Raw genomic sequence first — 26127 nt, 5'->3', positions numbered from 1 at the left:
GTGCATGGGAGAGATTGGAGAAGAGCGAAGGCCATGAGTTTGGTATCAACTCCTAGTTTCATTCTGGAGAGGTGTGAATCAATTGTCCGGATTTTTGCAATGTGGTCCTGGATAGGTGATGTCCCATCCCAGGACAATTTGGTGAGTTGCTGGAATAAATAGAAGGCCGAGGCAATGTTGGACATTTGATGGAGTGAGACAAGTTTATCAAATAACTCCTTGAAGCTGGTGAGGTCTCCAGTCCTCATTAGGAGGGCATCAGAGATGTGGTCCTGGATGATTCCATGTGCCTTCTCATCCTTAAGTATCCAGGTGATCTCAGGATCCTCCAAGGAGGTAGGTTTTTCTGGTGAGGGCTTAAGCTCCTCTCCAGTAACAACCCGGAGAACTTTTTCCCGACATAGCTTTGAGATGATCCGGAGTTTCCATATCTGAAAATTGTTGGGTCCAGTGAGAACTGGACATGCGGATGTATTGCGTGCTGTGGTCATGGTTCCGAGGTTGCTGTTTCAAATAAGACTTATTTCCTGCGTAGCTTTTGCGCACCAGGGCTCATAACCTAATAAAACTAAGTGAAACTCAGCCGCTGCCCGAGAGGCTATAGAAACAACTTTATTATTTACCTAAGTGAAACTACAATAGATGTTAGTTTAAGGTGATCTCTAATAAATATAATGTAACATACCTCAGCCACTGCCCGAGAGGCTATAGAAACGACTGAGGTATTCCTATACTAAACCCCCTACTACTTATAGTCGGAGGTGCTACTCGCTACAGTATAATGACTCCTAGGAGAAAAATGGTTACTCCATGGAGTGGTGGCTATGCTCCATGGAGAACAATGGCTGCTTTGGCAGAGACCGGGTTTATCCAGTTTTGTCAGCTGCCTGGTCCAAGAAAGAGAACAGCGCACAAAACATCCTGGGACGTACGATCCCAGATTTGACGCTGCGCAAGATCCTCCACAAAACTGTTGTAGCTAAGATGTGGGAATTAATCAGCAACAAAAACAAAAAAAAAATGGAACTGGTTCAATCGGAACTCAGAGACCGTCTGGCCGCGATATGTTGCCCTGATAAAGGATACATGCGCACACATGTAGACAAGATTTGCGATATGTGGGAGCAGCTGAGTGCTGCTGGAGTTCAACTCAGTGATAAGGAAAAAACATCCAATATCATGAGATCCCTACCTTCAACATACGTGACCTTTGTTACGCACGAAGTGCTTAACAAAGTCTGAGGGTTCGTCGAGGTTTTATAGAGAGACTTATCCAAAGACAAGTTCAAGAACATAGTTCTGAGTGGAGGTCTTCCAACAAGAGTTGGTCTTCTTCTGAGTAGAAGTCTGATCTTAGGAGTCTAGCTTTGTAAGCGTAAACTGCGTAGAATTGTATTGGAGAATACTACTGCTGTTACATGGTATTTATAATAGAAAGGAATCGGTGATAGGAGTTAGGTCCTATCTAGGGCAGGTTCGTCCGTTGAGGACTAAGTACTATAATAGGTACTGCAAATGCAAGAGGAACAGAAGTGTACGTGAAGGAAATGAGTCATCGGTCTGATGGTATAACCAATGAGTAAAAAGAAATAAGTAGTCCTTAAATGTCCAATAGAGATCGTAACAACCTTTGTATCCCAATTATCCGCGGCTGCACACCTCAACGGAAAAACTGTCGACCCCAAAACATTAATCACCTATCTGCTCCAAGAATACGATCGCCTCACAATCTCATCAAAAAGACCTAACACTCACTCCAAGGCTGAGAACACAGCCATGTTGGCCACTCTAACACCTTTTTCATTGCGTCGAGGAAATTGAGAAGGTCGGGGGTGTAGTTGTATGAAGAATGACTCCAGGGAGAAACCCCGTGAGAGAAAGAAATCGAATGTTACAACTGTGGAGGAAAAGGGCATCTCAGTCGAGATTGCCCAAGTGAAAAGCGTGATAGGCGAAATGACAGTAAAAAGGACTCACACAAAAAGAAAGTCGAGGAATCCGAGAATGATCTGAGAGGAAAGAAACCTGAACAGGCAAACATCGCGATTGTGGAACGCGAAGACGAGGGAATATGGTGTGCAATATCCCCCGAGTCCCTGGATGAGGCAACCAAATTAGCGCTATACGCAAATGCGGATGGAATAATAAATGACCGCCAAACCGTTGAACTTTATGATTCGGGCGCCACAACGCACTTCACGCCCTACTGACATCTCCTGAAGAACTATCAAGAAATAGTCCCCCAGTCAATTAGCGCAACGAATCAAAACTCCTTCTCTGCAAAGGGAAAAGGGGATCTGGTGATAAATGTACCAAACGGGAACAGAGAACCTACCAAAATCACCCTCCGAGATATGCTGTACACTCCAGCCCTCGCTCACACCCTAGTCTCCATCGGCCGCATTGACAAGGCCAGATACAAGGCTACCTTCACCCAAGGAGAGTGTGTAATAAGAAACCCTGCTGGTAGATTCATTGGCCAGATCCCGAATGTAGGAGGCATCTACATGTTGAAAGGGTCAGCCAGCAATAGCCACAGAGCAAATGTTGCAATAGAGAAACTTACTGTGATGGATCTCCACAAACAAATGGGCCATGTTGCCCCAGAAGCCGCAAAAGGGATGATCAATCTAGGAATGATCACTGGGATAGAACTCATACCATCCGAAAACGAATCACATACCTGCGAGTCCTGTGTTCACGCCAAAACGACCAGAGAACCTATACCCAAGGTCAAAACTGGCGAACGCACCACAGACTATAGCGGTGAAGTCCACACAGACCTCTGGGGACCTGCACCTGTCGAAACGCTTGGGGGAAAGCATTATTTTGTGGCTTTCACTGACGATAAAACTCGAGAAACTCACCTCTATCTAATACACAATAAAAGCGACACCTTTTTGCAGTTTTGCAACTACGAATCCTGGGTAAGAACCCACATGAAAGCCGCAATAAAAATCTTGCATAGTGACCGAGGAGGAGAGTTCCTAAGCACTGAATTTAGCGACTACCTGAAGGAAAAAGGGATACTTCGTAAACTTACTGTCCATGACACCCCAGAACACAATGGTGTAGCTGAGCGCCTCAACCGTACCCTCCTCGAAAAAGTCCGTGCCATGCTACACAGTAGCGGCATGCTGAAGTTCCTGTGGGGAGAAGCAGTCAGACATGTAGTATGGTTGAAGAATTGTACATCCACAAAAGCCCTCAAAAACATGACGCCACATGAAGCGGCCCATGGCGCTAAACCTGATCTCTCCTCGCTACATGAATGGGGGTGAAAAGTCTTGATCCACAATGCCTCTGGATCCAAACTTGATAGCCAAGCGCAAGAAGGGCGATGGGTGGGACTTGACGACGGAAGTAAGGGCCACCACATCTACTGGCCAGGGAAGCGCTCAGTCACAGTCGAGCGCTCAGTGCGTTTTGACGTCCAAAATGTACCTTTGGAGACTGAAGATGGACCTCCTTTCGGGCTTGAGGGGGAGTATGTAGATGATGGACCCTATCAAGCGCCAAAAGAAAGTCAGATCATTGAAATCATGGATGATGCACCTCCTGATCCACCACTTGTTGAGCTACCCAATAACCAAGGACCCATCAATCCACCTGATCCTCATAATGATCGACCCCTCGATCAACCTCCTATTCAACCCCCAGTAGCCCCTCGTCAAAGTACTCATCTCAGGCAACCAGCACAGTATGTGCGCGACATACTACAAGGTACAGGATCAGTATCTGGAACTAATCAAGGGCCTCTCTTACCCAGAGGCATCCAGCTTGGCATTGACGATCCTGAGGGCGCGGATGAAGAAGAAAGAGACGACGAGGCTTTGAGAGATCTAGCACAAAATGTCGCAATGGTGGTGCGTATGGCCAATCTTGATGGTGTGGAACCACAAACCATAGAAGAGGCGCGGAGACGCCCTGATTGGGACCAGTGGGAAAACGCCGTTGAAGAGGAGTTAGCGAGGCTCCATAAGGCAGGAACATGGATGTACATTGAGAAACCGAAGGACACTAACATTGTTGGCAGTTGCTGGGTCTTCAAAGTTAAGAAGACTGCTTCAGGAACTGTCGACAAATATAAAGCTAGGTTAGTTGCTCAGGGTTTTAGCCAAATCGAAGGAATCGACTACTTCGACACATACACACCAGTCACGAAGATGGCATCACTTCACATCATCTTAGCCATGGCCGCCCAAAACAATTGGGAACTCCATCAAATGGATGTAAAGAGCGCTTACCTAAATGGGGAATTAGAAGAAAATGAGGTTATATACATGCGACACCCCCCTGGATACGCTCCCCCAGGAAAGGAATCCCAGGTACTACGGCTCAATAAAACCCTGTATGGTCTAAAACAAGCCGGTAGACGCTGGTATAAGACACTATGTGACAGTTTGATGAAAATTGGCCTAAAACGATCAGAGACAGACAATGTAGTGTTCTATAGAAGAGAACACAATGCACTCACCATCATAGCTGTTCATGTTGACGACATGACTCTCATCACACCATCAACAGCCTCGATGACCCGTTTAAAGGCTGATCTTGGCTCCCTCTTCGAAGTGAGCGACTTGGGCAACCTGCACTGGATGTTAGGGATTGAAATAAAGAGAAATTGAGACGCGCATACCATCAGTTTGTCCCAGAGAACATATATCAGCTTAATCATCGCTCGTTTCAACCTTGAGGAGGCTATAACGCTAGCTATACCTATGATCACAAATACGTACCTAAGTAAAGATCAAGGACCGAAGACTCCCGAAGAATATACGGAGATGAGGGATGTACCGTATCGCGAAGCAGTTGGTTCGCTGATGTACGCCGTGATTGGAACGCAACCTGATATTGCCCACGCTGTCGCAATTACTTCCCACTTTGTCAAAAATCCTGGTAGGGCACATTGGGAAGCTGTGAAGCGAATAATCCGATATCTGAAGGGGACTCGTGAGCTCTGGTTAACCTATGGACCTGAGCAAACTGACCTTGTAGGATATAGCAATGCTGATGGCAGCATGAACGAGAATCGCAGGGCAATCTCGGGTTATACTGTCATGCTAAATGGAGGATCAGTATCCTGGTACTCCAAACAGCAGGAGCTTGTGGCCTTGTCAACCACAGAGGCAGAGTACATTGCCGCAACACATGCAACGGAAGAAATTCTGTGGGCGAAGATGTTTGTCAATGAAATATTCATAAGCAACTCACCTGCGACCACCCTCCATTGCGACAACCAATCAGCTATAGCCCTATCCAAGGACAGCCAGTATCACGCACGTACGAAGCATATCAATATTTGATTACATTTCATACGCCACGCAGTTGAAGAAGGAAAGATTGAACTGGTGTATTGTCCAACGAACAATATGATCGCTGACACGTTGACTAAAGCTTTGCCGTTGTCAAAAGCAAAGCATTTTGCGCAGGAACTCGGGCTCTGTGTAGCTTGAGGGGGAGCATTAGATGTAGAGGATTGAGGCGTGAGGGCAAGCAGTCACAAAGTGCCTAGAAAGGAAGGAGTATAAGTTAAGGTGGTCTGTGCACCAATATATCCCATCAGTAAAATTTTTGGTTCCGCCTTACTTATAAATTGGCCTGGTCGCCATGTAGCACCTCAGACTCATCTACGAGCTCTGAGGTGAGACCCTTATTTTCCCCCCTTTGAATACCTAGCTAATCATTACTATAGCTCTTATCTTATCTAGGTACTTACTTGAATATATCCTGAGACTCATCTACGAGTTCTGAGCTCTTATCTTGTCTAGATCGAACCCGAACAATTTCATTCAGGTCCACTAGAGAATGATAATGTTTGATGTTTGAAAATAAGCAAACCTGCATGTATTTGGTGTGCGAAGAATAGCTGGGCGCTAATAACTCGTCAAAAAAGCCCAGGAAAAGACACAGAATGCATGACCCTTCTTATAGTGTTTGGACCATGTATACTATCGCTGTCTCTGCACTGCATTCCCTAAAGCATTCTTAAATAGGTACTGATGCAAGTATGAAAAAGTTCTTTGTACCAGAGTGTTGGATACAGCAGATAACGAGGCAAGCATTAACAAAGGCTGTAAAAGGAAAGTATGAAGGATGGGGTGGCCCGTGCACCCAATATACCACCATCAGAAAAATTATACTTCCGTTCACCTACATATAGCGAGCCGTCGCAATGTAACCACCTCAGTTGTTCCCCAGAACACTGAGGTGAGATATTTACTTGGTTTCTACCGAGTATACTTAGCTCATCAGACTTTCTAGTCTTTGTGTTTATTTTGATCAGTAATCTCTTAGAGGTTATGAGCCCTGGAGAATCCATTGAAAACAAAGAGTCCCTGGGTGTGCCGAAACTCGAGCCCAATGGCTCCAACTGGTCAATATATAAAATACGACTTGAGTGGGCTATGGCAGACGAAGACTGTGTCAAACACTTACTTGGTCTGGCCCCAAAACCCACTCTCACCTCGTCGCCAGGGACTGCACAGACTGCTGCACAGGCTGGAGCAACTCCAGCCGTTCCTGCGACAACTGCGACGACTACAACATTAAGTCTGACTAACCAGGAAACATTGAACGCCTGGCTAAAGAAAGAATTCCGCACGCTGTAACAACCAAGAGTTAGTTACTCTGGCGCACACAGAACACACTATAAGGAAGATGATGAGGGAGTGGTTACCCCTTAGGCTACCGAGAGTTTGTTGGTTAACAACAGGAGGACTCGCTAAGGAGTCTCCTGGATCTATTGGGGTATATATACTACTACAGGGTTATTTGTACATATGTACTATACAGTTGATATCAACAGTGGCTGATGATGTCATGGTGCCTAGCCCGCATGGCCAGCTCCACTGTGTGAGAGAGTTGTGTCTATAATAAGAAGAAAGGCAATGCGGCACGAGAAAGAGGAGTTTGGACAAAAGGGGAAGTGCCGCGTGGCACCATGTGTGAAAGTTAGAGTACAAGGTTAAAGCAGAGAAATAAAAGTAAAGGGGGGGTCCGAAAATTGTGTTATCGTAACACTACCTCCCTTCTAAGGCTCGACTTCCAGGCTCGACCAAATACCAGAGGTAGTGGTAAAATTTTTGGGCATAGTTTGAAAAGGGAATTAAAAAGATTTGAATCCATGCCTCTAAGCTTCCTAGGAGCTGAGGGATTCTTAGAATAAAATTTGCAAACAGCATTGCCGGAATTGTCCAGATGGGCTTTGGTTCCCATGTTCTGTCTTCGTCTCCATAGCCCTTCCATAGGACTAGGAACTCTAATTTACCATGCTTCAAGCATGCATCCACTACTTGTTTGACTTCAAACTCTTCTTCACCTTCCTGGATGACTACAACTGGTCCGGTGTCGATGATGGGAACTGCTGTTAGAAAACCACACACAAAAACAAACTAACACACAATCCTACCAGATTCCACAGAACTTGTTTATGGGCTTTGCCTCCTAGAACAGTAGAGTGGTCTGGTTGTTTGTGGGGTGGTGCGTATAACGATCCTTCAAAGTAAAACCCAGAGATGTATGAGTGTGGGTTTTGAGGAGGAGGGATAGTTGAATGTATAGAAGATAGGGGGCTTAGTGACGAGTATAGATGAGCACTACCTTGCTAATTGTAGCACAAGGTAGGTTTGAGAATGACGAGATAACAAGGTTCCCAGTGATAGCAGGCTCCTGACGCACAAACTGTAGTGCTCAGAAGGACTCTAATCAAAGGGGATGACAATCACTTTCAAAAAGTGACAAGTGACGATGACAGCAGTTAACAGTGGTAGAAGTGGGAAGTATTGTGACCACACTGGATCACAAGTAGCAGAGTAGTGAACTTGAGAGTAGAGAAGAAGTCTGGATTGGATTTCTTGTTCTTTTTTTTTTACATATAGTAAAAGAAAAGTAGGCTATGCACAGTATAGCTGTGCAAAAAGAATGAGAAAGAACATGAAGGAAGGAATGTATGCTGACAAATTCTGCATAGGTAGTACAGGATAAGATTGTCAAAAAGAGGAAAAGAAAGGGATAGAACAATGAATGCTGTGAGTGATGTCACAGGTTTGTACAGCCATAAAGTAAAGTCCAATAGCAAAAAGAGAGCAAGAAAATCATGATGTCATGGGAAGATGCAGTAAAAAAAAGGCAAGGCAAAACACTATCAGTATCAACACAGTTCTTTTATTGTCAGTCAGGCATTCTAAAAAATATGTGTCTATAAAAATGATTCAAAAATCAAAAATAATCGCACTGTAAATGAATGTTCTGCTGAAGAAAAAGAAACTGGAGCCACCGGTCCACCACCTAGTCCAAATCCGACAGTTCCATGGCCTTACCAATGGACTGGTTGTGTTGGACCACCTGATCAAACGAGGGAGGGAGAGGAGTAGTTCCAATTTGGAACAAGTGAGTCCCAGGCAGCATGTGGTAGGTGTAGCTGTAGCGAAGACGATGGACAAAAGATAAGTGTACCCAAGTGAATGGGACAGCGATAAACATGGGCAACGCAAGGGGATGAACCTTCTCCAGCTCAAAAACTACCCACCCATGCTCCAACCAGGCAAGACGAGCGACCAATGTTTTGATAGTATATGATGGCAGATCGACGTCATGAAGATGGACCTGTTGCCCTATTTGGACCGGCCGCCGGGGCTTTGCTGATATCAGCAGTAGCACGTGGTAGTCAACGGATTGGTGACGGAAGCAGATAGGAAATGGTGACATCAGAAATGGTGGGGGTGCAAATAAGATGAGGAGGAGGAGGGTGGAGGTGATAAAAAAATGGATTAGAATGGGGATCCAGAAACAACCGTCAGGTGAGAATAAAAGGGAGAGGAAGGGGCCCATGATGGGGCTAGGCAAAGGAAGGGGAGTAAGGGAAACAACAAAAGCGAGGGCGCAATACAATGTGTAGCCAGTGGCGACGCAAAAATTTGCTGAAATGCCAAAACGCGGAAAGTACCGGATGGAAAAACAAAGGTGAGCGTGACTGGATTGCCTAATAGAGGTGGTGCTGATCAGCCACAAGTTCAAAACAGGTAATATTAATTACTATTCCATGTGGCACTGTGCCTGTGTGGCGCAAAGGCGAGTCTTTTTGAATATTCGCTTCGTTATTGACACCTGTCCATGCTACCAATCAACTTTGGTGCATGACAACGCTTACAGGAACGGGACCTATTCATCAAACCTGAAAAGTTTAAGTTTACAGTGAAGGAAGTAGACTTCTTCGGTATGATCATAGGCCAGAACGGAATCAGGATGGATCCTGAGAAAGTTCAAGCTATCTTGGATTGGCCAGAACCTACTCGTGTCAAAGGAGTTAGGGCCTTCCTCGGCTTAGGCAATTTCTACCGAAGGTTTATCGAAAACTTCGCAAAAATCATGAGACCGTTGAACGATCTCACTAAAAAAGACATTGTTTGGCACTGGGGCGCCAAAGAACAAGAAGCTTTTGATAAGCTTAAACAGGCGTTTACAACGACGTCCATATTAGCATTTCCAGAATTGGACAAAGAGTTTCGGCTAGAAACCGACTCTTCTGATTTTGCTACTGGGGCTGTCTTGTCAATTACATGCCCTGACGATCTTTGGAGGCCTTGTGCCTATTTATCACATAGTTTGTCGCCTACAGAGTGCAACTATTGAATTTACGACAAGGAGATGCTGGCCATCATTAGAGCTCTAGAGCACTGGTGGCACTACTTATTAAGAACAAAGCTTGAAGGAAGTGTCTAGCCACTTGCTGAGAGCAATCAGGGACTGGAACTAGAGTCCAATGTGAGTAACTATATTATTAGAGAGTATGACAGGTATACAGTACCTAGAGTCCAATGTGAGTAACTAGAGAATAGGAAGCATTGGACTCTGCAGTACTGTCCGAAGTTTTGTAAACAAAGGTAAACAAAGCAGTCACAAAGGCGAAATAATAGAAAACACAATCAATAGTGAATGATAGAAGAATAGATAGAGAAAGGAATGAAAATATATAGGTAGCACAAAGGTGCAGAATCACCAAAACTAACACTCCCCCCTGATGCTGCACCTCCCAAGCATCAGCTCCCCCCTGATCTAATAAGTCCCATCATCTTCCTGAACACTTCCACTTTAGGCTTGGCAAGAGCCTTGGTCAACAAGTCTGCAGGCATTTCAGCAGTGGGAACAAAGGTAGGAGCAATCTGCCCAGAGTCAACAGCATCTCTCAACCAATGCCATCGCAGATCAAGGTGTTTCATCCGACCATGGTGCTCAGGGTTCTTGGATACAGAGATGGCAGATTGGTTGTCAATATGAAGGGTGGAAGGAGAGGTGATAGGATAGCCCATTTCCTTCAACAAATTTCGCATCCAGCAAATCTCTTTGCCAGCCTCAACAGCAGCAATGTATTCTGCTTCAGTGGTGGACAGAGCAACAATGTTCTGAAGCTTGGAGCTCCAGGAGATAGCACCAGATCCCATCTTGACAATATAGGCACCAGTAGAACGACCAGAGTCCTTGTCACCACCATGATCAGCATCAGAGAAAGTGGTGAAGAGTTCAGTGGAATTAGGATCAGGACCAAGGACAAGGGAATGATCAAGGGTGCCTTGCAAGTAGCGGAACAAGTGCTTGACAGCGCTCCAGTGAGTAAGACCAGGATTAGAGTTATATCTGGCAAGGACTCCAACAGTGTAGGCAATGTCAGGACGAGTGGTAGTGGCCAGATACATCAGAGCACCAACAGCAGCAAGGTAGGGAATGTCCTTCATCAAAGCAGCATCACTGGATGTTTTGGGAGACATGTCCTTGGTGAGGCGCAAACCAGGATCCATGGGAGTGGACACAGGCTTGCAGTCCTTCATGCCAAAGCGCTCCAGAATGTCCAGAGTGTACTGATGTTGGGAGAGGGAGATGGTGCGATTACTTAGGTCTCTAGTGATGGAAATGCCAAGTAGGTAAGAAGTAGGGCCAAGATCACGAAGCTTAAAGTGCAGGGAGAGGTCCTTGACAGCTTGGTCAAGTGCAGAAGTAGAAGTGGATGCCAGTGTCATGTCATCAACAAAGACAGGCAGGATAATGTGCACATCAGCTCTGTTAAAGACATAGATGGCAGAGTCTGAATAAGTACGCTTGAATCCGAGTTTTTCAAGCACAGTGTGCATCTTCTGGTTCCACATTCTGCCTCCCTGCTTTGTCCCATAGATGGCCTTGTCCAACTGGCAAACAAGATTGCGAGGACCCTGATGGAATCCCTCTGGCTGATGCATGTATACCTTGACATCCATGACTCCATTCAGGAATGCATGGGAAATGTCAATGGAGCGCAAATGGAGGTTGTGGATGGCTGCAATGGCAAGGACAACTCTGATGGATGATATGCGGACAGTAGGTGCAAATATTTCGAGGAAATCAAAGCCAGGGCGCTGGTTATAACCTTTGGCCACATATTTGGCCTTGTAGCGCTCAACAGTGCCATCTGAGTTGCGCTTGATCTTGAAGACCCACTTGCCACCAATAGCCTTGACTCCAGGAGGTAGTTCCACTAGTGACCAAGTACCATTGCGCTCATGAGCTTGAAGCTCTTCCATGGCTGCCTCTCTCCATTTATCTGCATCAGGACGCTTCATTGCATCTGCAAATGACCTAGGCTCAGCAGAGTCTCCAAAGTGTGCCACTTCATCATCAACTGCCTCAGAATCACTGTCATCACTCTCAATGGCAGGAGTAGGTTGTCTGTGTTGAAGCCACCATGGTCTAGGTGGTCTCCTAGCCCTTACAGGGCGTCTCAGTGCAATAGGCAAGTCAGGAGAAGGTGAGCGATGAGGAGGGTGATTTGGAAGCTCAGGAGGTTGATTCACAGGTGGTTTTGCATCAAGGTCCAAATGAGGCCCATTGTCAGGCAATGGCTGAGGCTGCTGAAGCGCAGCTGGTGGGCCCATATCTCCCCCTGGACCTGGTGCAGGGACATCCTCAATCAGGCCCAATGGCATGGATAGTGAAGGTGGAGTGGGAGGTGGAGGCGGGACATTGTTAGAAGGCCTCTTCAAGCCAGGGAAGTAGCGCTCATCAAAATCAGCTCTCTCAGAGATAACAGTGCGCTTGGTGGTAGGGTTGTAGAATTTCCATCCCTTGTACCCCTCAGGGTAACCAATGAACACACATTTCTCCATATGAGAGCCAAAAACGCCTCTTTTATCCTTTTGCACATGCACATAGGCAGTGCAGCCCCAAACGCGAAGGTGAGACATGTCAGGCTTGTGTCCATACCACAACTCAAATGGAGTGGCATGGGCCACTGCATCAGTGGGACACCTGTTCCAGACATGCACCAAAGCGGACAGACATTCACCCCAGAAGCTGTTAGGCAATGCAGACTCTGATAACATGGCAGTGATACGCTCAGTCAGAAGTCTGTTTGCTCGCTCTGCCACACCATTCTGCTGAGGACGATTCCTGGTGGTATGCTGTCTGACAATGCCATGGTCATCTGTGAATTGCTCAAATTCCTTGGACATGTACTCTCCCCCTTTGTCATCGCGCAGAGCCTTGATTTTACGCTCCAATTGAGTCTCAGCATAAGCCTTGAATCTCTTGAAAGCATTAAAGACATCTGACTTGGCCTTGAGAGGCACAACAACACGGAATCGACTGTGATCGTCAATGAAGGTGACCCAGTAGCAATAACCAGAGAATGTGGGGGAAGAGACTTGGTGTACATCAGAATGGATGAGGTCCAAAGGATGAGCAGAGCGAGTATCAGATGAGGGGAATGGATTGGCATGCATCTTGCCAGACAAACACGGTTCACAGACAGGATCAGGAGCAGCCTTGGATTCCAGTGTAAGCCCAGTGACCAGTGTTGGCATATCCTGTTTATGATACACTCACATCCTATCATTTTATCCTTTTATTTCTTCATTTCCATACACCATTCTTTCATCTCTACTTGACCGCTTTTCCACTACATTACATAAGCTCAAAACTTTCCCACACTTATTCCAAAAACTCGTAGCACTCTGCCTTACACAAACCTCAGTCTCTTGATTATAAGACTGAGGTATGTCTGGTTATTTTACAGTTTACTTTATATCATCATACTCACTTTACACTATTAGAAATACTCTCTTTTAGGTATATTATCCTTCAATATGAGTCTCTTGATTATAAGACTGAGAAATACTCTCTTTTAGTCTTCTCATAGCCTAACAACCAGATCTCTCTGTATCAGTCTCTTGACATCAGCATGATGGTGGTGAGCCAATCTGCGATGCCAGAGCATCAAATCAAGTGGTATAGTCGCAGTAAAATATCCCAATTCAACACAAGCAGCAGTAGATCCATCAAGGAATGCTGCATTGTTGTCATTGATAGTTGCAGTGAACAAGAGAGTGTTGTCACGCATAAAGGACATGGAATGAGACGAAATAGTGACATTGAAACCACTTTGACGAGTTAAATACAAGACTGAGAGGAGATTATTTCGAAGATCTGGTACATGGAGCACTCTAGAGAATTCCACAGCCCTAGCCACTTTGCCATTCATCACAGGATTAAACACCACAGTACCAACACCAGCTGAATAGACAACAGTGTGATCAGCCAGCTTGATTGGCACACGATATGGGGTATAGTGGTGCATCCAATGACGATGAGGTGTCATATGAGAAGTGGCACCTGTGTCTGCATTCCAATCAATGTCAGCATCAAGTTGGAGAGGGAAATGAGGATCAGAGGGATGAATGGAACGAAGACTTGCATTCCCAGCTGATTCAGTGACCACAGTAGATGAATTGGCATTGTTGGGCGAAGATTTGGGCTGCTGAGAGGTATTCTGAGAGTTGCTGGAGCCTGCCTGAGCCTTATTGCCACGCTTGTAGCGATTCTTAGCACCCTCCACTGCCTGTTGGCGACTAGCAATGTATCTGTGGCATTTGTCTTGGGTATGACCAAGTAAACCACAGAAATCACACTGAACGCGAGTAGAGGTGGTGGATTGGTTGCAATGATGGCAGTTAGGATGGGTGCAGGTGCTATTGGCAGTGGTAGACGAAGAATGCAAGGCAGAATCGACTTCAGCACGACGACAGCGATTGACCTCTTCAGCAAGGAAAGCATCCCTGAGCTGGGTCTTGTCCAAGGTGCCCAGAAGTAGTAGAGATGAAGTGAAGTGGGCATATTGATCAGGAAGCGCCCTAATCATGGCCATGCATGTCAATTCATCGTCCAATTCAGACAATGAGAAGCCAGTAGGACGAAGATTTTGAATCTGATGCATGCCTTCGTCAATTCTGGTCATGAGAGACTGCAGGGACTCGTCCTCCTTCTTTCTGATAGAGAAGAAGTCGTCATAAGCATTAAATCTCGTCCCAGGCTTCTTAGAGATGTGCATAATTGCCAGTTTCTCCCAGATCTTAACAGGATCATCAATGATGCCATCAAGATGGATGCACTGCTCTTTGGTGACATTGAGGTATAATGCACCAGCAGCCTTTTCAGCTCTCAACTCCCATTTCTCTATTGCTTCAGCATCAGTCCCAGGACACTTTTCAGCGCCAGAAACGAGCCTCCACAGTCCCTTGGTCATCAACCAAGCTTGCATTTCACCACTCCACTGGGGGTAGTTAGTGCCAGACAAGGGATGGAACTTGGGATCAGAGTCAGACATGATGGGTGTTGTATAAGACAATTGAGCAATGATAAATGATGTAGGAGACGGCTATAGGCGATAGAATAGTGGCAAAGACAATGGGCAACAGTAGGAGGCGAGCAGATAAGATGGTGAGGCGGTAGAGAGAGGATATGGAGAGGGTCAGAAAGCGCAAGGATAGGTCCAAATAGGGTCCAAAAAGTGTCCAAAAGCGATCCAGGAGGGTGCTAAGGCTTCCTAGTGCTGCTACAGGGTTACGCCTGTGTTCCCCTTTCAATTCCACACTGATATTAACAGAGAAATCGCCTCGAGACAGTGTTGGTTAATAGGGCTTGTATATGAGTCAACAAAGTGACTTAAGCTCCCCAAACACCGCAGACTAAGAGAGGCTCTAGACAACAGCAAACTGAGGCAATGCAGGCGAGCTTCACAGTCTATAGGCTTGTTCTATCTGATAATGGACAGAGTAGAGAAGATTGGAGCTTTATGCACACACCAGATATGCCAAAAAGCGAAAAATAGGGCAAAAAGTCAAAATTGATGCAGAGACAGATAAGATGGATGGATTGCCACCAAATCAGAGGTATAGGGAACATTTTTATAGAGTAATAGATGGCCCAAATATCACAAGAAGTGAAGCACAGGATGTGGAGATATGGAATAGGGGGCCAAAAGGTGATCAAATGATGATGAAGGCTCACAGAAAGATCCAGCTCAAATCCAACCGCTCTGTCAGGTCTTCTAGGGTTATTTAGGCCGTGGAAGACGATGGTATAAGTTACAGGACGATCAGATAAGGATTGGGCGAGATATGGTGCAGATAAGACCAAAAAAGCGTCCGAAATGGGGGTAACATGCAACAAGGAGTTGTTGTTGGAGATCAAGATGAGATCAGAGTAATCTGAGGTGATGGATGAGATAATAAGAGTCCCAGAAGACGATGGTTACGATGGATAAGCAGTAGGACGCTTGGATGGTGAGATATGAGGTCAGGAAGATGGCTAGAGCACAGGGCTCATAACCTATTAAGAACAAAGCTTGAAGGAAGTGTCTAGCCACTTGCTGAGAGCAATCAGGGACTGGAACTAGAGTCCAATGTGAGTAACTATATTATTAGAGAGTATGACAGGTATACAGTACCTAGAGTCCAATGTGAGTAACTAGAGAATAGGAAGCATTGGACTCTGCAGTACTGTCCGAAGTTTTGTAAACAAAGGTAAACAAAGCAGTCACAAAGGCGAAATAATAGAAAACACAATCAATAGTGAATGATAGAAGAATAGATAGAGAAAGGAATGAAAATATATAGGTAGCACAAAGGTGCAGAATCACCAAAACTAACACTACTTAGAAGGTGCTAGACACCAATTCAAAATTGGACTGATCATAAGAATCTGGAGTATTTTATGACGGCCCGAGACTTGAACCGAAGACAGGCCCGCTATGCAGTATACTTGTCAAGGTTTAATTATAAATTAATTCATAAGCCTGGAAGCTCTATGGGGAAAGCAGACACTTTATCCAGAAGAGAGGATCATGCCAACTGTGAGGAATCGATTTTTCTTATCGCATTCCCATTATGTCGTGGTTAGCAGATTCGATCCCCATCACTCCTCTTGCCCTTGGACTAGAGATTACAGCCGGTGTCTTATTACTTTTATCATTTTTCTTCTTATTCTCTCTTCACACTCACGTTCTATCGTACCTACAACGAGGTAGACTCGTTGTCGACCCTCAAGAAGATATCCAGATGACATAGCCACAATCCAGTGCTATGTCTGGGAATACTTCGGAGGAATATTGATAAGCGAAGAAGGTAGTGAATCAGCGCCTTCTCATGGGCTTACTGATACAGCCAATCGCATATCCCTTACCAATACGTTTTCTCATACGATTAGTAAACACGATAGATCGGACCACTTCCTCCCTTTTTTCTTATTGGTTAGTTAGCTGGTCAGACCACTTTCTCAGTATTTCCCTTTCTCGGTCTGACCATCGCCGTTCACTATATAGAGAAGTATATACTCGATGTATTGTTCTCTAGTTCAATATTAGTTTGGATTTGCGCTCTTACCGATACTCTTCATTCTCATACTCTGATTCACCGCCTTCAAGGGAGGACTTGACCAGACATTGAGCTTTGTTATATAGCTTCGTATTTGTTGCCTGACACCAACGGCATCAAAGACGACAACAAAGGTGTTACCCTGATAGACCAATCAAGGGTTGCCAATGTTAGAATCGGGCAGGATTCCGATCTTCTGGAAGTCTTCAAGAAAGACATCTGCTCAGAAGAGAAGGCACGCCTTGATGGCAATGAGAACTATTTATGGGAAGACGGGCTCTTCCATTTTAAAGACAAAATCTATGTGCCTGAGTCCACAAGGATCAAGGCAATAGATAAACATCACGACACTCCAGTGGCTGGGCACCCTGGGTGGCAAAGAACAATGGACTTGATCTCCAGAAACTACATGTGGCCTGGCATGGTCAAAGACGTACAGGAATATGTGAAATTCTGTCTGAGATGTGCAATGACAAAGAATTCTCATCAACCGCCGGCCAGTAAACTTATGCCAAATCCGATACCATCTGGCCCCTGGCAGGATATATCGGTTGATTTCATGACGGATCTGCCCAAGTTTAATGGGTATGATTCAGTAATGGTGGTAGTCGATTGCTTCTCCAAAGAAGTGGTATTCATACCTACCAATAAAACCATTACCGCCGCCGGGACGGCAGATTTATTTAAAGATTTTGGATGGTCTATCCATGGGTTACCAGAAAAGGTTATCTCCGATAGAGGATTCCAAGCTCCCCAAGTCATTCTGGGTAGATGCCATGCAAACAGCTGCATATATCACAGCACGCAGCCCAGCATCAGGACTCCATGGAAAGACCCCATATGAAATACTGTTTAAAAGGAGAGTTGATCCAACTTTGTTTCGCCCTTTTGGATGCCAAGCATATGCCTTGATTCCGAAAGACAAAAGGCAAGGGAAAGTTTACTCCAAGGGGTGCAAAGCCATAATGATTGGCTACACACATGGAAAGCAAGCCTACAAACTCCTAGACACTGAAAAACAAACTGCGTTTTCCAGTTGGCATGTCATATTGAATGAATCCAGAAAGGTACAAAGGACAACACTGCTCCCTGGAACACAGACCCTAGCACAGATCAGTGGGAGGGACTCATCCCAGAGAATGCTCACTATCCAGACCAAAATACATTGGAGGAGGATGATCCTGACCCCTCGGATCCAAAATCCAAATGAATTGCAAATGGAACCACATTGTAACAACCAAGAGTTATCTCTGGACCACACTAAAACACTATAAAGGTGGTGATGAGGGAGTGGTTACCCTTTAGGCTGCAGTGAGTTAGTTGTGAGGATACAACAGGAGGACTCGCTGAGGAGTCTCCTTGATCTATTGGGGTATATATACTACTATAGAGTGTTTGTACCTATGTACTGTACAGTTGATAAAAGCAGTGGCTGATGATGTCAGAGGGCGCAGCCTGTGTGACCAGCTCCACTGTGTGAGAGACTTGTAGCTAAAAATAAGAAAAAGGCAGCGCAGCGCAAAAAAGAGGAGTTTGAACAAAAGGGGAAGTGCCACATGGCACAGAGTGTGAAAATTGCAGTAGAAAGTTGAAGAGCAGAATGGAGATCAAAGGAAAGGTCCGAAAATTGTGTTATTGTAACACACATCTCCAAGGAGATGTTCCACAAGACATGAAACCATATCAGCATGAAGATGTTCCGAGAGCAGTGGGGCATTACCTCCGTGGAGATGTTCTGAGAGCAGTGGGAGCACCTGATCAGCTAAGACACCCTCTACAACAGTCTCTACAACCAAGACCCAAACACTGGCCATCTTTAGAATGGAAACCCAAAGTAGAGTCACAGTCAGTGGGAGGACAGCCCCACAATATACAGCCAGCTGATGAGGAAAAAGTCCGAATACAGCTAGACAGCCTGTCCATCGGATCAGCTTCTGGAAGGCATCCAACACCTCCAAGGAGTCATCCAACACCTTCAGGAGTGAGTGGGGCAACAAATACACAAATGTGTCTACTCCCTGGAGTACCTGCACAAGTTCCTAAAAAAGCAGTCATGCCTGCTGAAGTCCTAGGAGTACGCAGAAGCAGTCGCCAGACCCGTCCTGCAGACAAAAACCGAGATTATCAAAGGACTCTAGATGAGGAACAGTCTCGAAAAGAGCAGCATGACAACTTCATGGAGAAACCTAACACTCCTGAGGTTCATGAAGAAACATCTGATACAGAGGAGACATTTTTTGCTGGAATAGCAAGTATCGGTCCATCTAACACAGACCTTCCAAGGACACTAAAGGAAGCCTTATCATGTCTGGATGGAGAATTATGGAAGTCTGCCTTGGAAGAGGAACTCCTAAGTCTCATTACTAATGCAGTATATGACACTGTTCCACTTCCGAAGGGAGTAAAACCCATCACATCAAAACCTGTGTTCCGGATCAAGTTTGATCAAAACGGAAACATTGAGAGATACAAACTCCGGATTGTTGCACGAGGTTTTACTCAAAGGGAGGGGATTGATTACCAGGAGGTTTTTGCTCCAGTTGCAAACTTAGAGTCAATCCGAATTATTCTAGCCCTGGTAGCAAAGTACGACCTAGAACTTGATCAAATGGACGTATCCACAGCTTATCTCAATGAAGAACTTGAAGAAGAACTGTACATGCTTCCTCCAGGGGGTGTTCCTATCCAACCTGGATACTGCTGGAGATTGAAGAAATCCATCTACGGGTTAAAACAAGCTGGTCGTACATAGAACGAAACTTTTGATCGCAAGCTCCAGGAGCTCGGTTTCACAAGACTAAATGCAGAAACATGTCTCTATGTATTCTGGGACAACAAACAAATATGCTTTGTTGTTGTCTATATAGATGACCTCCTCCTAGGAGCTTCATCCCGAAAATTCATGGATATCACAAAAGCCAAACTTGAATCCATATTCAAAATGCGGGACCTTGGACAAGCAAAATACATCCTTGGAATAAAAATCCAACGTGATTGTTCAAACAAAACAATATCCCTATTGCAATGCCAATATATTGACACAGTCCTGGAGCGTACTGGAATGAAGAACTGCAAACCAGTATGGACACCAATGGCCCATGGATCAAAACTCCTCACAAATGCTCCAGGGGAAGATATTGTGCAACATGAGATGCATATTGAAGGGCGTCAAGTGTCATACCTCTCAATTGTAGGCTCCCTCATGTATGCCATGCTCGGAACCCGCCCAGACATTGCCTACATTGTTGGAATACTAAGCAGGCATAGCTCAGCTCCAAGGAGCCATCACTGGGAAGCTGCAAAATGTGTCCTCCGATATCTGAAAGCAACCAGGGACATGGAACTACAATATGATGGCACAGATGTCTCCATGAACATGTATTTCTATGGATATTCAGATGCAGATTGGTCTGGAGACCCAGACACATCTCAATCAACATCAGGCTTTGTTTTTATCACCATCCGAGGAGCAATCTCCTGGACAAGCAAAAGACAAAGCATGGTCGCTTTATCCTCCACGGAGTCAGAGTACATTGGATTGAGCAATGCTGGACAACACCTTGCATGGCTTCGGACATTTTTTGAAGAAATTGGACATGCTCAAAATGGACCTACAACATTACACTGTGACAATCAGGCAACTATTATTCTTACACGAGATCTGCAGTTCTGTGCTCGCACAAAACATATTCAACAGAAATATCATTTTATCCGAGATGACTTAGTATCAAAGGGAGAGGCAGTAATCAGATATGTTCCTACAGGAGATATGGTTGCCGACATTCTCACTACACCCCTCACTCACGAAAAACACTGGAAATTCTCTAAAGCTATGGGACTATGGTTGCACTCAAGTGGGAGTGACAAAACCAGATAAACCCGGTCTCTGCTAAAGCAGCCATTGTTCTCCTAGGAGTACAATTGAGTCATTATACTGTAGCAAGTAGCACCTCTGACTATAAGTTGTAGGGGGTTTAGTATAGGAACACCTCAGTTGTTTCTATAGCCTCTTGGGCAGCGGCTGAGTTTTCACTTAGATTTATTAAATATTAGCCGTGTAAAACCCTACAAAGGGCCGCTGCTGGGACAGCGTGTAGACCGGCCCAGACTGGTTGTAGTCACCCAGGAAGGTGAAGAAGAGTTTGAAGTCGAACAAGTGGTGGATGCACACTTGAAGCGTGGAAAATTAGAGTTCCTAGTCCTATGGACGGGCTATGGAGACGAAGACAGAACGTGGGAACCAGAAGCCCATCTGGACAATTCCTGTGACACTGTTTGCAAATTTTATTCTAAGAATCCCTCAGCTCCTACAAAGCTTAGAGGCATGGATTCAACACTTTTTAATTCCCTTTTACAACTTATGCCCGAAAATTTAACTACCACCTCCGGTACCTGGTCTCGCCTGGAAGTCAAACCTTAGAGGGGGGGTAGTGTTACGATAACACAATTTTTGGACCTTTAATTTTCATTCTCCTATTTAACTTTCTTCTATAGTTTCACACACTGTGCCATGCGGTACTTTCCCTTTTGTTCAAACTCCACCTTTCTCGCACTGCACTGCCTTTGTTCTTATTTTAGCTACAAGTATCTCACGCAGTGGAGCTGGTCACACAGGCTGCGCCCTCTGACATCATCAGCCACTGCTTTTATCAACTGTACAGTACATAAGTACAAACACTCTGTATTAGTATATATACCCCAATAGATCCAGGAGGCTCCTTAGCGAGTCATCCTGTTGTTTACCCACAACTAACTTGGTCCTATCCTAAGGGTAACCACTCCCCTCACTACCTTTATAGCTTGTCCGAGTTGTGCACCAGAGTAACTAACTCTTGGTCGTTACAACGAGCCTCCAACAAAGCCTCTCTCATCAACTTCAACACTGCTGCAAGAGCCTCCTGCGCCAAAGAATCCATCCTCGCCAGCACTTGTTACTGCAGCACTCATCCCTATTATCACCTGGTCGTCGTATGGCAGCTATAATCCAATGCTGTCCTGCGTGCTTTCGTGAGATTCTATTTGGTGTGCCACTAGAAAATGGAGGCAATATTCATGTTGCAACAGACAGCAACTTTCACCATTGTCACCGGTGCTCAGCGGGGGAGTGTCCTCAATTCTAAGATCTGGCATACTTCCAAGGCCCAAGTTGATGCTGTAGGCCATAAAATCGACAAGCAGCGGAAAAGGCCCCCTAAACCCTACATATTAGCAGTACCTAGTGAAGCCATTGACCACTGTGAAAATGCCTATGAAGCGGCGGATGGCAAGAAACAGAAGGCCGTGGTGGATAGTTTTGATGCCACCAGTGTCATGGCGCTCATCTGCTGTCATGACATCCCACTGTATTTTGCCAACATCAACACTTTTGGAGAGCAGCAAAAATATGCTGTAGCACTTTTGGAGCTTCTTTTCTCGTTGATACCCCCCCAAGCAACTGTTGCAGCATTGTATCATGTTGGTTGTGTGTTGAACTGGTTGTTAGCTCAGGTAAGGAGGCTATTCTCACAAGCACCTGTACTGACATATCTATAGTACACTATACTTCAAGAACATGTTGTTGCGTGCCTTTGCTTTGCAACAACTGCTATGCATGTGTATGGGCACAAGTGGGCATGTCAGCTTGTCTATAACCCTTGTATGTGTCAAGGACTTGGACTATCCAATGGGGAGGGTACTGAGATGTTGTGGTCGCGGTTCATAAGGCTCATTGGTGTTGAGTGTTCTTCTTCTGTACAATCCTTTCATTACCCTATAAGTACATGAACTCATATCTACTCAGCAACAGCAACACTTATGGTTAATTGACTGTCAAGCTGCAGCCATTGGACAGGAAATGCAAAGTGAGTTGGGGGACTGGATCAAGCGCCATCTTAAACAAGGGATAGCAGAACAAGGGTCAGCAGCACAGGCTATCCTGGATGAGTGTGGTATTCCTGTATCAGAGCTGCGGGCTCAATGGTCCAATCATAGTTGTCAGTACAATCTTGTGCGTAGTCATATCATTCTACAAATATACACTACCTAGGATCAATTCAGATGCTCCTGGCCGACTGAAAAAAAAACTGGGCATTGTTCTTGCCCTACAGGCCAAATTAGACATGTCAGATAAGGCTCTACAATCCACCAGAGTGGTAATTGAGAAGTGCACAAGCTCTGCCGACACTCTTGAGGCTCTGGAGAGCCTTGAACGGGGTCACAAATGGTTAATGAACAAAGTGGACATATTGTATGCCTCCCGCAAAGTTCACAACAAGTTCCTGGAGCTCAAAGGAATTGACTTAGAATTTGTGTGCACATTACTGATGGCATGAGACCTCAAGATCAACATACAAAAGCGGGCAATTAGAAATTTCTTTGAATGGGACAAGCTTGATTGTGCAGTTGGAGGCACACAAATAGCACTTGGTAACATTCCAGCATTTTGTTCTGTTTATCCCGTGCTCACCTAGGTTTTTAGGTACCAAACTCTACCAACAAACTGGACAGGCTATAGCGAAGAGACAACTGGCTCTCATGGCAGCCTTACACAAGTTTAATACATATTGTGAGTGATTACATGAGCTCTATAATCCATCCTGGGCCATTCCACTTCCAACACCGCTCCCTACAAAACTGAATGACTTATGAAATGACACAAAGCCCCATAGAAGATGTTTGGATAACACTATTACCTGGAGAGATACCACGTTGGCTAGAGGACCCGAATATGTGGGATGGGATTTGTGTTAGTTTTGGTGATTCTGCACCTAGTTGTGCTATCTATTTTCCCTTCTTTCTAAATCACTTTCCTCTTTATTCTTTTTGCTGTATTGTTCAGTATTCACTGAGCATTCTATAATTTCGCCTTTGTGGCTGATTTGTTTACCTTTGTTTACAAAATTTCGGACTAGCATTGCAGAGTCCAGTATTCCTATTCTTTAGTTACTCATACTGGACTCTAGGTACTGTACACATTCTGTACTCTCTGATAATATAGTTACTCATACTGGACTCTAGTTCTGTCCCTGTTAGCTCTCAGCAAGTGACTAGACACTTCCCAGAAGTTCTCAATTGAACAGGTTATGAGCCCTGTGCTCTAGCCATCTTCCTGACTTCATACCTCATCATCCAAGCACCCTACTGCTTATCCATCTTGCACATTGTCTTCTGGGTCTCTGATAACCCTCTCTATCATCTCTGTTTGCTTTGATTCCATCTGGATCACTCCCTATAAGCCTTTGTTGCTTGGAACCTCATTTTGGACGCTTTTTTGGCCTTATCAGTGCCATATCTCACCCAATCCTTATCTGATCGTCCCCAAACTCCTACTATTGTCTTCTACGACCTTGAAAACCCTAGGAGACTCCTCAGAGTGGTGGACTTTGAGTTTGATCTCCCTGTGAGCCCTTATCATTTTCTGATCACCACTTCCACCCTTATTATATGCCTCCACTCCCTGTGCTTCGTTTCTGGCCATACTTGGCCTATCTATTGCACCATATAATCGCTCTCCACACCTATATTTTGGGGGCAATCCATCCACTCCATCTGTCCCTGTGACAATTTCATTTTTTTGGCCTATATTTTCGCTTTTTGGCATATCTGGTGCTTGCATAAAGCTCCAATCTTCTCTGCTCTGTCCATTATCAGATAGAACAAGCCTATAGACTGTGAAGCTTGCCTGCATTGCCTCAGTTTGCTGTTGCCCAGAGCCTCTCTCAGTCTGCGTTGTTTGGGGAGCTTAAGTCACTTTGTTGACTCATATACAAGCCCTTTTAACCAACACTGTCTCGAGGTGATTTCTCTGTTAATATCAGTGTAGTATTGAAAGGGGAACACAGGCATAACCCTGTAGCATCACTAGGAAGCCTTAGCACCCTCCTGGACCGCTTTTGGACCGCTTTTTTGGACTCTTTTGGACCCTTTGGACCTTTCTGTGCACTTTTTGGACCTTCTCCATTATCCACCTCCACTGCTTCGCCAGCTCATTTCCACACCATGGATAAAACTAAATGTACTCCTCATTCATATTCTGCTCCTACTCATTGTTCTTGCTCATCTCCTAACTGCCATCATTGTAATCAATCTGCCATACCTGGTGCAAAATAACATTTTTCTACTGCGGTTGCAGAGTCGACTAGAAATGCAAGCCTCCACTCTATTCATCCCTCTGACTTACACTGCCCTCTCCAGCTTGATGCTGACATTGATTGGAATGCAGACACAGGTGCCACTTCTCATATGACACCTCATCGTCACTGGATTCGCAATTATGCACCATATTGTGTTCCCATAAAGCTAGCAGATTATACTGTTGTTTATTTAGCTGGTATTGGTACTGTGGTGTTTAACGCTATCATCAATGGCAAGGAATCAAGGGCTGTAGAATTCTTCAGAGTGCTGCATGTACCAGATCTTCAAAATAATCTCCTCTCAGTCTTGTACTTAACTCGTCAAAGTGGTTTTAAAGTCATCATTTCATCTCAATCTATGTCCTTCATACGTGGCAACACTCTTATTCACTGCAACCATCAACAACAATAATGCTGCATTCCTTGATGGATCCACTGTTTCTTGTGTTGAATTGGGACACTTTTCTGCAACAATTCCACTTAACTTAAACCTTTGGCATCGAAGATTGGCTCACCACCACTATGCTGATGTCAAGAAATTGACACAAGGAAACCTTGTTACTGGAATGACACTTGAGTCTAAATCTACTCCTGATCCTATCTGTGAACCATGTCTGTCTGGAAAAATGTCTGCCAACCCATTCCCTTCATCTTCTCATCACTCTGCTCACCCTCTAGACCTCATCCACTCTGATGTACACCAAGTCTCCTCCCTTTCATTCTCTGGGTATTGATATTGGGTCATTTTCATCGATGATTACACTCAATTTTGTGTTGTTGTCCCTTTGAAGGCCAAGTCAGATGTCTTTAATGCTTTCAAGAGTTTCAAGGCTTATGCTGAGACTCAATTAGAGCAAAAAATCAAGGCTCTGCACGATGACAAAGGGGGAGAGTACATCTCCAAGGAGTTTGAGCAATTCACAGATGATCATGGCATTGTCAGACAGCATACCACCCAGAATAGGCCTCAGCAGAATAGAGTTGCAGAAAGAGCAAACAGGCTTCTCTCTGAAAGAATCACTACCATGCTTTCAGAGTCTGGATTGCCTAATATCTTCTGGGGTGAATGCCTAGGTGCCTTGGTGCATGTCTGGAATAGGTGTCCCACTGATGCAGTGGTCAATGCTACTCCTTATCAATTGTGGCATGGACATAAACCAGACATATCACACCTTTGTGTTTGGGGGTACACTGCTTATGTGCATGTGCAAAAGGATAAGAGAGATGTCTTTGGCTCTCACATGGAGAAATGTGTGTTCATTGGTTACCCTGCTGGGTACAAGGGTTGGAAATTCTACAATCCTACCACCAAACGCACCATTATCTCTGAGAGAGCTGAT

The 26127-nt window shown here is 45.0% G+C and overlaps 6 protein-coding genes across 6 annotated transcripts; 2 read left to right on the top strand and 4 right to left on the bottom strand.

Moving 5' to 3' along the window:
• Window positions 1-7022: 7022 nt before the first annotated feature.
• Window positions 7023-7325, bottom strand: SERLADRAFT_353163 (uncharacterized protein; the record flags this gene model as incomplete). The annotated part of the gene is made up of 1 exon (XM_007324329.1): window positions 7023-7325. A coding segment is annotated over one exon (303 nt), but the record flags the coding sequence as incomplete, so codon positions are not given.
• A 6052-nt stretch (window positions 7326-13377) lies between these two features.
• SERLADRAFT_403486 (uncharacterized protein) lies at window positions 13378-13827 on the bottom strand (the record flags this gene model as incomplete). Its single annotated transcript, XM_007324328.1, has 2 exons — window positions 13378-13644; window positions 13721-13827. A coding segment is annotated over one exon (185 nt), but the record flags the coding sequence as incomplete, so codon positions are not given.
• A 2328-nt stretch (window positions 13828-16155) lies between these two features.
• Window positions 16156-16671, top strand: SERLADRAFT_403484 (uncharacterized protein; the record flags this gene model as incomplete). The annotated part of the gene is made up of 1 exon (XM_007324327.1): window positions 16156-16671. A coding segment is annotated over one exon (156 nt), but the record flags the coding sequence as incomplete, so codon positions are not given.
• Window positions 16672-23771: 7100 nt separating this feature from the next.
• Window positions 23772-24206, bottom strand: SERLADRAFT_403482 (uncharacterized protein; the record flags this gene model as incomplete). The annotated part of the gene is given in 2 exon segments (XM_007324326.1): window positions 23772-24134; window positions 24150-24206. The coding sequence occupies 1 exon segment, from the start codon at window positions 24130-24132 to the stop codon at window positions 23959-23961; it is 174 nt and encodes a 57-aa protein (XP_007324388.1).
• A 224-nt stretch (window positions 24207-24430) lies between these two features.
• SERLADRAFT_403481 (uncharacterized protein) lies at window positions 24431-24622 on the bottom strand (the record flags this gene model as incomplete). Its single annotated transcript, XM_007324325.1, has 1 exon — window positions 24431-24622. A coding segment is annotated over one exon (192 nt), but the record flags the coding sequence as incomplete, so codon positions are not given.
• Window positions 24623-25170: 548 nt separating this feature from the next.
• Window positions 25171-25521, top strand: SERLADRAFT_353128 (uncharacterized protein; the record flags this gene model as incomplete). Its single annotated transcript, XM_007324324.1, has 1 exon — window positions 25171-25521. A coding segment is annotated over one exon (351 nt), but the record flags the coding sequence as incomplete, so codon positions are not given.
• Between the last annotated feature and the right edge of the window lie 606 nt (window positions 25522-26127).

The sequence above is a fragment of the Serpula lacrymans genome, assembly GCF_000218685.1.
Source record: "Serpula lacrymans var. lacrymans S7.9 unplaced genomic scaffold SERLAscaffold_19, whole genome shotgun sequence".
Lineage (NCBI taxonomy): Eukaryota > Fungi > Basidiomycota > Agaricomycetes > Boletales > Serpulaceae > Serpula > Serpula lacrymans.
The sequence above is the reverse complement of the archived record's forward strand: the minus strand, read 5'-3'. Positions and strand labels throughout refer to the sequence as shown.